The sequence below is a fragment of the Callorhinus ursinus genome, unplaced genomic scaffold (genome assembly GCF_003265705.2).
Source record: "Callorhinus ursinus isolate GAN/ISIS: 27379988/994484 unplaced genomic scaffold, GSC_fseal_2.0 scaffold9, whole genome shotgun sequence".
Classification (NCBI taxonomy): Eukaryota; Metazoa; Chordata; class Mammalia; order Carnivora; family Otariidae; genus Callorhinus; species Callorhinus ursinus.
In genome coordinates this window covers 4,195,010-4,207,421 of record NW_027397071.1, presented here as the reverse complement: position 1 = coordinate 4,207,421, position 12,412 = coordinate 4,195,010, and the positions used below count along the sequence as shown (strand labels likewise).

The window sequence follows — 12,412 nt, the reverse complement described above, 5'->3', positions numbered from 1 at the left end:
TCCCTTGAAACTAAAGAAGAATTGCCTAAGAGCTGACACCCTGCGGTGGTAACCAACGGTGTGGAGGCCCAGGGCAGCCGTGACTAATTGGGGAGGGGGAGGAACGGGGTATTACATAAGCCGTTACACAAGGAAGGCCATTCTGAGCAAACACTGGTGTCCCTATGGCTTTTGTCATCAGTTGCTATTAATTCCAGGTCACTATATTCCAAAAGACATTTCTTACAGTACTTCAGGGAAAGAAACTCCAGCATCCTATCCGGAGCTAAAGAAAACAGGCCATGTTTTGAGCTACAGTCAGTCAGAAGAGATTTATGGTCATGTTGATTTGGTTTTGAGGGACAGAGAACTGTGGCGTCTTTTCTTACTTTCCCCCCCTCTTTGACAGCGTGCGGGTGGGGAGCCTGGGAAGGAACCAGACACCATACAACCAGTGTCTGGGTTTTTACGTCGTTCTTCACAAAGCCAGGCCCATCAGAGAATGGGCTTACAATGACACTGGATTCTGGGTTTCTGACCTCACTGACTACATATTTTAGGAACCAGAAAACTGTGCTTAAAGGAAGTGGGGAGTGACCTGATGAAGGAAACCAGTAATAGGAGTAAGCACACGGAGTGCTCACTCTGTGTCGGGCTCGAGTGCAATTGATCACTTTATGCATCCTCACTTGGCTTGCTGTAAGAACCATTATTATTACTTATTTTACAGATAATGAACCAAAGGCCCAGTCTGTGTATGCAGTTTGTCAAGATCTCATATGTGGAGGGGATAGAGTCAGAATTGAAACCCAGGCAGTGGAGTGTTCTAAACTATCACCTTGAATAGCGATCTCTTTTCACTCTCAACTTCCGAAGTGTGTGTGTGTGTGTGTGTGTGTGTGTGTGTGTGTGTGTGTGGTCCCTGAATGCCAGTGCCTGGGTCTCCAATGTTAAGACCACAAATGTAAAGCTGGATTGTGATATTCTTAAGTTGAAGTCCTGGGAAACCCCTCCAAAAATTTCCAGAGACCTATTCACTATATTCCCACCACCATCATGGAGTGCCCTCGGCCTATATCCCAGAAAAGCCCTTTCTTTCATTTTTCTCAGCTGTATCTTGGCCAGTCAGCATGCCCTCCTTAGCCCTCTGACTCTCTGGTTCCATTTGATTCAGAGATGTTGTGGCTTGGTTTAGGACCAGGATGCACATAGATCAGTGCTGGTCCCAAACCTACGGGCCAGGTAAAACTCCCCAGGGACTCCTCTGGAAATGCGTGTTTCTGGGCCTGGTCACAACATAAAGAAACACAAATTTCATCTTAGATGTGGGGCCCAGGAATCCATGATTTTAAAAGCTCTTTGGGGGATACCACTATGGACAATGGTTCAGCAGCCCCGACATCTCAGTGTCTTTATGGTTCTCTAACTCATATATCAAATATAACATATTTATTGGTTTCTTTACTTAACTCTCTGTCTTCCAATCTTCTCCTTACCCCTCCCCCACTGCACTAAACTCTAAATCCCACAGGGGCAGGGATCTGTTTTGCTCCATGTTGCATCTCTGGCATCTAAAAGAGCTTCTGGCACACAAAAGGCACTTAGTAAATATTCTCTGAATGAGCAAATGAATAAATAAATGAAAGATACTTCTGTCGTATGTCTTCCCTACTTGTAGAAAGAGAACTCATAAACCCAATCTTGTGTTCCTCAGTAGATTCTTTTCCTAGATTCCCTAATGTTTTCAGGAGCTTCACAATCTTTGCTGTCTGGAAGAGGAGACTTACAATCTTGTTATTTTTGAGTCTTCTCTTGGCTTTCTCTCCTTCACCTCAACAGTGACCAAGTCTTCTTGTCATCTCCATGTCTGCCAGTTGAGTTTTCATCTTTGGACTGTATTAGTGCCTCCTTGGCCCTGGCCTCTCCTGACTTCACACCTCTACAAGGCACCTCCCCTACCCCTTGTCCCTCTGGGCTTCCCTCAGTCTCAAGGAAAGATTCTTCCAACTCCCTCTTCTGCACCAGCGCCCCCTGCTGGACACCACTGAGGCTTCCTTGGACTCTGGCTCCCCCCTCCCCCACAACTGACCGGTGCAACTTTTCAAGTCCCAAATGGCATTGAGTCCTCTAAGTGTGACTGCTCTTCTTTCTGTGTTCCATGTAGAGCTAGAGAGTGTGTCTTTCTCCTTTTAACTGTTATAAAATCCCACAAGGGGCACTTATGACTCAGTGTCTTACAGAGTTTGGAGTGAAGAGGCTTCTGAGTTTTTAATTATAGCCTGACCTCACCTTCTTCACGGGCCACAAACACGAAGACATATGGTTGGGCTGGAAGGCACGTCTGAAAACAGATACCACCCTGAACTCAGCACTGGGCCACCTTCGAAGAACTGAGGCGTTGTTGCTTGGCCAAGCCTGTCTGCCTGGTTGTGTTCTCTCAGATGAGTTCTTAACACCCAGGAGCCACCTCAGTCACTGCTGGCCCGTCATAATGGAACGTCAGTGATGTATTCAGCTTAGGATTCCCTGGTACCTCCCCTTCTCTACTAAAGTTCTCACCCAACCTCCACTCTCCTGGGCTTAGATGGCTGCCTTTTATGCACAACAGGACTAGCTAACATTTACTGAATGCGCACCATATCCCAGGCTCCAGCTAAGAGCTTCACGTGTATTGTTTCTTTCTCTGGTGTACAGTAGTATAGAGCACTGACCTGAGATTATATATTAAGCTTCACTATTCACTCACTATATGACCATGGGTAAATCACTTAATCTCTTGGTGCCTTGGTTTCATTCTCTGTAGATTAAGAATACCAATTCCTCCTTTACAGGCACATTGAGATGATTGAAAGAGCTATGTAAAGCTCTCAGCACAAAGCATAGCATGTAAAAAGTACTTAATAAGTGATAGTTATTATTGCTTTTGGTATTCTTGCTCAAGATCTCTCTTGACTCTAATCCAACCAATTAAGGTAAATTTTCTTCAAGTTTAGATTATATTACTCAGATTATAGACTCTCTTCTGGATTATTTTCAATCCAGAGTTTTTAGACCAGGGCCATATCCATAGAGGTGGTTTAATGTACATATGTACAAGGATGGAATACAGTCTCTTTTTGTTGTACTCCTTCCCTGCTCCAGCACCTACAGGCTTCCTTTTGTTTTTCACAGAATACTTGAACTCCCCATGGTAAAAAGGCCCATGAGCCCTGCTCTCCAACTGCCTTACTCCTCAGTAGGTCACCCCTTGATGAACTTTTACTTGAATGTAATCAGGATTTAGTTTTTCCTAGACTTATTTGTTCTAGTAAATATGGTGACTGAAGGTTTTTAGTTGGGGTGTGTGTGTGTGTGTGAGAGAGAGAGAGAGAGAGCTAGAGAGAGTCTTATGTGTGCAGGTGTGGATATGAGTGTGAATGAGTGTGTACTGAGTGTCATATAAGTGTGGGTGTGGGTTTGAGTGTGAGTGTGTGTGAGGAGATGTGTGTTATGTGTGTGTCCTGTTTGTTATGTGCTTGTGTTTGTCATTTGTGTTGTATGTGTGGTGGGTGTTTTACATGTGTGTTGTGTATGCGTTTTTTGTGTGTTATTTGTGTCTCCTATGTGAATGTGGGTGTATGGGGATGTATGACTTGTCATAATGGAACGTCAGTGATGTATTCAGCTTAGGCTTGCCTGTACCTCCCCTTCTCTACTAAAGTTCTCACCCAACCTCCATTCTCCTGGTCTTAGATGGCTACAAACTGAATATCTCAAGGGCAGGTACAGAGTCTTCTACTTAAGTGTGTGGTACCAAGGAAGGGGCATAAATGTGGGGCATAGACTGGGATCTCAGCACTACCATTAATTCACTGGAGACCTTGGATATTACTTAATCTTTATAAATCTATTTTGTCATATGGGACATGTGACTTCTTAGCTCCCAAATTTGTTTAAAGGATTAGAGGTCATATACATACAATGTTTCAATTTGTACCCAACACACAGAAAGCACTCGGTAAATAGTAGCCATTTTAGTGGTAACTGGAATTAGAGTGGAGTACTCCACCCACAGTGAACCCAAATAAATTACCCATTGATTCAAGGCCCTTCATATATGATGTTCTTTGGCTTACAAAAGCACGTGCCACATCCAGAAAGAAAGAAAAATTGAATTGCAGATGAGTACATTAATGACATCTCTTGAAGATAATAGGTAACACACAGATGCACTCCAGGCATCAGATGACCAAGGATCCTCCCCATTCCATCCCCCATCCTAACCCAACAGAGGGGGAAGTATGCGCCCCTGGGAAGGGAGAGAATAGCTCTAAAGACAAGGAAGCACACACCAGTGTCCTGGCACACTCTTCTCATACACACCCATTCTTAGTGTTCAAGGTGGTTAAAAGTGGTTCATCATTTTTCATTAGCTGTTTTCAGAAATGTGCTTACTTCCTCTGAATTAATCATCTTTGTATTCATCTCCCATTCAAAAGTGGCTTATTGCTGTGTTTCTAGCATTTCTGGAGAAAATGTTAAGGGATGGAAGATGGAAAATGTTTCTAAAAGTTAAAAAAGTACTGGAAAGTTCAAATTTTAACGCTTTGTGCCTACAAAAGTATTCAAATTGGGGTTTCATAGATACTTACCCCTTTGTCAAAGGTAGCAAAAAATTTGATGTAAGGTTGGAAGTGTTCAGCTGCCTCTTCAAAAGCCTTGTAATCTGAGAGGAAAAAATAGATCGAAGAAAGAGAACTTTTTAAGATGCACGCTAAAGACATTTTTATTTTTAAATAATGTAGAGAGAGTGGGGAGCCAATTAATCCTGACTGGATAATTATTTAGTAGATATTGTTTAGATAGAAAATTATTTAGTGCTATTTAAACCCACAGTTTCCCCCAAGGAGTTTGAATTGACTGGTATTCAACGGAGCTAGAGAAGAACACTTTACCACAGTTTTATGTGTTTTCAGAAATTGGTAGATGGGAAGGAGAAAGTGAAGGAAACTGAGAGAGGGAGAAAAATAGAATATTAGACTCTAAATCCAAGGAAAAACTTACTCCACTCAGACTCACCATTAGTTGTAAGTGTGTTAGCACAGCTTCCTATAAATGACCACTAAGTGAGAAGGAAATTCACCTTACTATGTAAAGCAAACTCAATCAAAAATGATATCATAAAAGTACTTTAAACTTCTTAGCAGAAGTCCCCCTTTTGGTAAACCCTCATTTTTCTTTCCCTCTTTTTAAGTTTTCATTTTTATTCTCATTCCTTAAGAAGATGATTTAAAATTAATCAAGCCTATGCTTGACACTGGTCCCAAACCTGAATCCAAACTGGTCAAGTTAAGCATGAGACATATGAGCATGGCCATGCTGTGCCTTACCACATCTTGCCAACTACCTGGTGAAAACACTGGTATTTAAGCCTTAGAGGTGAGGTGATGGGAATGGGGATGGTGGTGATGGTGGTGGTAGTGGCGGTGGTTCTGCATAACATCTATAATCCTTAAAGTTGGTGATCATTGGATTCATTCTTAAGAAGATTAACCTTTTCCCATTTTATGGAGTTCCCTATCTCTTAATCATTAGAGGCATAAGCTTTTGCTAGAGTGCCAGGAGCATGCAGAATTTTCTAATATTCAATCAAAAACATTTCAAGACTAATACTGGCTCAGAGGACACCAACATGAGTAAGACAAAGACACTGATCTCAAAGGCACACAACCCAGAGGATGGTATGGACCCTTAGAGAACCACAATATAATGTGATAGTTGCTAGAATAGAGGTAATTACAATAAACATAGATGAGAGGGGGTTGAAAAATTTACAAGAATGCCTGTACATACCGATACACATTCACACAAACTTATCCCCATAAAAGTAATTGAGTAATCAGAAAATATATCAGATAGCCTGAGAGTTGAGGTAGACAACTGGATAGATGGGGCAGATGATGAGTGAGAGGTTTCGAATGAATAGAGAGAAGGTGGGAGAGAATGGAAGGGTTAACCATACCTGAGTCATTTAGGTCTAGCTAAAGCTCCAGAGGGCTCCAGCTGAATCCTCTGTATCCTCTCTCCCTGACCCACTTGTCCCTGATGAATCTCTCCCCACCTCCTTGAACTCCTCCCCTGCTGGAAAGGATGGCCTACACCTGTGTCCAGAGAATTCCCTTCTTCACCTAAGGAACAAATCTGTATCCCTTTTAAGGTGAAAATGGGTAGAGCAAGGTGATCCCCCAGGGTGGTGCTTCAAACTGTGGTTGAGCCTTTAGTGGTTGCCCAAACAGTGGTTGTCTTCTAGGGTACCTGGTCTAATCTCCTGCTCTGTTTGATCTCGTGTGATCCCAGGTTTTTCCTACCCTCACATCCTGTGCTGATGCTGACCAGCTCCCTCTTGGCTCTTCCAGTCTGACCCTCAGTTTCTCCCTTCTGGAATAGGTTCCTGAACATTCAACCTTCGACCTCCAGCTTACTGCAGACTGCATTTCCTCACCTTTCTTCCCATCTCTCAGGGTTTTCCATACTGGATACTGGCCCTCCACCTCCAGATTTCCCCCAGTTTGGCATTCTTACCTATCAGCTGAGTTCCTGCAGGAAGTTCCTGTCACCCTCTCTCAACACTAGCTCCATAGCTACGTGCTCAAGCTGGATGTGAACCTTCATACCCAACTTCCTTGGAAGATGTAGCCCCCCAGTTCTTCCAAGTCTTTTCTAATTTGATCCCAAATCTCTTAGGAGCCTTTTCTCCCAAACCAATCCAGCCTACCTATGAGTTCAAGGCCTCCAATTCTCCACTATCCTTCCATTGTTCTTGCTCTACAGGATAGCTTGGGATCATTTCGCAAAGCCAATGCCTCTGTACCTTTAAACTTCCTTAACCAATCACCCTCAAACTACAGCAGAAATACAGGATTCTTCATGACTGCTTCCCTGAGTACCTTACCAACTCCCGACCCACAGGCCCTGTGCTGTTTTGGAGGGCAAGAAGAAACAGAGAGACATGCATTGCCTGATAGAACATCATGATGTTTTCAGTCAGTGTGTAACAGCTGACTGAAAATACATCTTTTGTGGTGATAAAACTTTCTACATGTTTTCTACAACCATTCAAAATTTCACAGTAGTTAATATATCTGAAGTATAAACTTTTTGTATTGTATAACAGTTATTTTCTGCCTGAGATGTCAGCAAGCATGACAGCTAGAGAGATCCTTGGAGAGGCAGCTCCCCTGACTTCCTCACCAGGTCTTCTCAGTTGGTGTGATTGTGACTATGGGTCCAAGATAGTTCGTCATCAGTGATGTTTTTTGGTTTGTGATACTGTAAAATATTCAAGGTTTTTTCTTTGTTTGTTCCTATTGTCTACTCACATAAATGGAATGAATGTATGATTGCTATTTTTTATCATGTTCATCATCATAATCAGTATGACTAACATGATCTGGTATTAGACTTTCTTAAAGACAAAGTTTGTCAATTTAAAGATAAAAATTCAACCTTAAAAAGGAAGTTGAAATGGCTCGCTAGTGATTTTATTATTTAAATCTCCAGAAAAAAATGGCAAGACCAGTAGAACTCTATCTGTGTATTCTTAAGGAAATGCTTCCTTATTATTTTTGAAATATATAAGATGGAAAACTTTGAGTGAATTTGAAATCTATTCAAATTATCATAAGAGGAGGGGGCGGAGCAAGATGGCGGAGGAGTAGGAGACCTGGATTTCGTCTGGTCTCAGGAATTCGGCTGAATAGGGATCAAACCATTCTGAACACCTACGAACTCAACAGGAGATCGAAGAGGAGAGTAGCAACAACTCTCTGAACAGGGAAGCGACCCCTTACTGGAAGGTAGGACGTGTGGAGAAGTGAATCCGAGGCGATATTCGGGAGGATAGACGGCGGGGGAGGGGCCTCCATCGGCCGCTTCTGGCAAGTGATAGAGCCGCGGAGCACAAAATCGGAACTTTGAGAAGTCGGCTCCGTGGAGGGACGTCGCTGCAGTGGCTAAGCGGGGGGTGGAACCCTCCCGGGACAGTGAGGTCTCGGGACCCTCGGGGTCATAGAAAGACCGGGGGTGCCTGAGTGCGCCAGAGCTCCCAGGTATCGGAGCGGGGAAGCCGGCTGCAGAGACAGAGCAGAGTCGCGGGCTCTCAGCTCGGGGTTGCCATAAACTGTGATCCGCAGCCCAGTCGGGCCACTGCTCCTCCAGCAGGGACCCAACAAGTGGCAGATCCGGGAAGACTCCCCTTCCTCCCCCGGGAGGAGCGGCGCGGGAACGCACCGCAGGGATCTGCTGGGTTTGGAGACTCCACACGGGGTCGGGTGCCAGAGATAGAAATGCTGGGTCACAGGCCGGGTGAGCACGGAGTGCGGCCGGAGACCGGGGAGACGGGAGTGACTGCTTTTCTCTGGGGGCGCACTGAGGAGCGGGGCCCCGAGTTCTCAGCTCCTCCGGGCGGAGATTGGGAGGCCACCATTTTCACCCTGGTCCTCCAAAGCTGTACCGAGAGCTTACAGGGAACAAAAGCTCCTGAGAGCAAACCTGAGCAGCTTGCTTAGCCCGGACTCACAAGGGCGGGGCGATTCCGCCTCCGGCAAAGACATTTGGGAACCACGGCAACAGGCGCCTCCCCCAGAAGATCAGCACCAACAGCCAGCAAGCCAAGACCAAGTTTACCGATCAAGGAGAACGGGAGAACTCCAGCGCTAGGGGAATACTGCACATAGAATTCATGGCTTTTTTACCATAATTCATTAGTTTTTCAAAGTTAATTTTTTTAACTGCTTTTTTTTGAATTTTTTTCCCTTTTTCAAACAACATCTTATCAATCCCTTTTTTAAAAAAAACATTTTTTATTTTTCATTTTTAGAGTCATATTTTTATCCCTTCATAGTAGTTACCCTTATTTTTGGCATATATATATATAAGTTGTTCTCTCTTTAAAATTTTGAGATACAATTTCTTCTAACAGATCAAAATATACCCTAAATCACTAGTGTATGGCTCTGTTCTAGTCTCCTGCCTGATCACATTCTCTCCCTTTTTTTTTCTTTTCTTTCTTTTTTCTTTTTCTTTTTAAGTCTTCTTCTTTCTTTTTAAAAACAACTTCTTATCTTATCAAGTCCTTTATAAAATCTTTTATAATTTTCATCTTTACGGTCATCTGCCAACCCTTCATTGTATCAACCCTTAATTTGTACATATATAAGTCTTTCTTCCTTTAAAATTTTAGCAGGCACTTTCTTCTAACAGACCAAAATATGCCCAAAAGCTAGTGTGTGGCACTGATCTACGCACTAGCCTGATCATATTTGATCATATTCTGTTTTATTTTTGTTTTGTTCTGTTTTTGTTTGTTTTTATCTTTTTCTTTTTCCTTTTTTTTTCTCTTCTTTCTTTCCCTTTCTTGTCCCCTGGTTTCAGGTCTTTTCTGATTTGTATAGAGTATATTTGCTGGAGACGTTGTTAACCTGTTAGCATTCTGTTCTCTCATTCATCTATTCTCCTCTGGACAAAATGACAAGATGAAAAAAATCACCTCAGCAAAAAGAACAAGAGGTAGTACCGTCTGCCAGGGACCTACTCAATACTGACATTAGTACAATGTCGGACCTAGAGTTCAGAATCATGACTTTAAAGATACTAGCTGGGCTTGAAAAAAGCATGGAAGTTATTAGAGAAACCCTTTCTGGAGAAATAAAAGAACTAAAATCTAACCAAGTCGAAATCAAAAAGGCTATTAATGAGGTGCAATCAAAAATGGGGGCACTAACTGCAGGATAAATGAGGCAGAAGAGAGAATCAGTGATATAGAAGACCAAATGATGGAAAATAAAGAGGCTGAGAAAAAGAGAGAGAAACAACTACAGGATCACGAGGGCAGAATTTGAGAGATAAGCGATACGATAAGACGAAACAACGTTAGAATAATTGGGATCCCAGAAGAAGAAGAAAGAGAGAGAGGGGCAGAAGGTATATTGGAGCAAATAATAGCAGAGAACTTCCCTAATGTGGGGAAGGAAACAGGCATCAAAATCCAGGAGGCACAGAGAACCCCTCTCAAAATCAATAAAAATAGGTCAACACCCCAACATCTAATAGTAAAACTTATGAGTCTCAGAGACAAAGAGAAAATCCTGAAAGCAGCTCGGGAGAAGAGATATGTAACCTACAATGGTAGAAACATTAGATTGGCAACAGACCTATCCACAGAGACCTGGCAGGCCAGAAAGGACTGGCATGATATCTTCAGAGCACTAAACAAGAAAAATATGCAGCCAAGAATACTAGATCCAGCTAGGCTGTCATTGAAAATAGAAGGAGAGATAAAAAGCTTCCAGGACAAACAAAAACTAAAGGAATTTGCAAACACGAAACCAGCCCTACAAGAAATATTGAAAGAGGTCCTCTAGGCAAAAAGAGAGCCTAAAAGCAGCATAGATCAGAAAGGAACACAGACAATATACAGTCATAGTCACCTTACAGGCAATACAATGGCACTAAATTCATACCTTTCAATAGTTACCCTGAATGTAAATGGGCTAAATGCCCCAATCAAAAGACACAGGCTATCAGATTGGATTAAAAAACAAGACCCATCAATATGCTGTCTGCAAGAGACTCATTTTAGACGCAAAGACACCCCCAGATTGAAAGTGAGGGGGTGGAAAACCATTTACCATGCTAATGGACACCAAAAGAAAGCTGGGGTGGCAATCCTTATATCAGACAAACTAGATTTTAAAACAAAGACTGTAATGAGATGAGGAAGGACACTATATCCTACTTAAAGGGTCTATCCAACAAGAAGATCTAACAATTGTAAATATCTATGCCCCGAACATGGGAGCAGCCAATTATATAAGGCAATTAATAACAAAAGCAAAGAAACACATTGACAACAATACAATAATAGTGGGGGACTTTAACACCCCCCTGACTGAAATGGACAGATCATCTAAGCAAAAGATCAACAAGGAAATAAAGACTTTAAATGACACACTGGACCAAATGGACTTCACAGACATATTCAGAACATTCCATCCCAAAGCAACGGAATACACATTCTTCTCTAGTGCCCATGGAACATTCTCCAGAATTGATCACATCCTAGGTCACAAATCAGGTCTCAACCGGTACCAAAAGATTGGGATCATTCCCTGCATATTTTCAGACCACAATGCTTTGAAACTAGAACTCAATCACAAGAGGAAAGTCGGAAAGAACTCAAATACATGGAGGCTAAAGAGCATCCTACTAAAGAATGAATGAGTCAACCAGGAAATTAAAGAAGAATTTAAAAAATTCATGGAAACCGATGAAAATGAAAACACAACTGTCCAAAATCTTGGGGATACAGCAAAGGCAGTCCTGAGAGGAAAGTATAGAGCAATACAAGCCTTTCTCAAGAAACAAGGAAGGTCTCAAATACACAACCTAACCCTACACCTAAAGGAGCTGGAGAAAGAACAGCAAATAAAGCCTAAACCCAGCAGGAGAAGAGAAATAATAAAGATCAGAGCAGAAATCAATGAACTAGAAACCAAAAGAACAGTAGAACAGATCAACGAAACTAGGAGCTGGTTCTTTGAAAGAATTAACAAGATTGATAAACCCCTGGCCAGACTGATCAAAAAGAAAAGAGAAATGACCCAAATCCACAAAATCATGAATGAAAGAGGAGAGATCACAACCAACACCAAAGAAATACAAACAATTATAAGAACATATTATGAGCAACTCTATGCCAGCAAATTAGATAACCTGGAAGAAATGGGTGCATTCCTAGAGATGTATCAACTACCAAAACTGAACCAGGAAGAAATAGAAAACCGGAACAGACCTATAACCACTAAGGAAATTGAAGCAGTCATCCAAAATCTCCCAACGAACAAAAGCCCAGGGCCAGATGGGCTCCCAGGGGAATTCTATCAGACATTTCAAGAAGAATTAATACCTGTTCTCCTGAAACTGTTCCAAAAAATAGAAATGGAAGGAAAACTTCCAAACTCATTTTATGAGGCCACCACTACCTTGATCCCAAAACCAGACAAAGACCCCATCAAAAAGGAGAATTACAGACCAATATCCTTGATGAACATGGATGCAAAAATTCTCACCAAAATACTAGCCAATAGGATCCAACAGTACATTAAAAGGATTATTCACCATGACCAAGGGGGATTTATCCCTGGGCTGCAAGGCTGGTTCAACATCCGCAAATCCATCAATGTGATACAATACATTAACAAAAGAAAGAACAAGAATCCTATGATCCTCTCAATAGATGCAGAAAAAGCATTTGACAAAGTACAGCATCCTTTCTTGATCAAAACTCTTCAGAGTATAGGGATAGAGGGTACATACCTCAATATCATAAAAGCCATCTATGAAAAACCTACAGTGGATATCATTCTCAATGGGGAAAAGCTGAGAGCTTTTCCCC

At 42.2% G+C, this 12,412-nt stretch overlaps 1 protein-coding gene across 2 annotated transcripts in view; it reads right to left on the bottom strand.

The window, feature by feature from the left end:
• The window catches only part of CASQ2 (calsequestrin 2), a 67,655-nt gene that overhangs the window by 22,333 nt on the left and 32,910 nt on the right, over positions 1-12,412 (bottom strand). For both annotated transcript variants that reach the window (XM_025872607.2, XM_073896079.1), the window contains one exon: positions 4,611-4,684. In XM_025872607.2, coding sequence (XP_025728392.1) covers positions 4,611-4,684 — 74 coding nt within the window. The remainder of the gene's footprint in view (positions 1-4,610; positions 4,685-12,412) is intronic.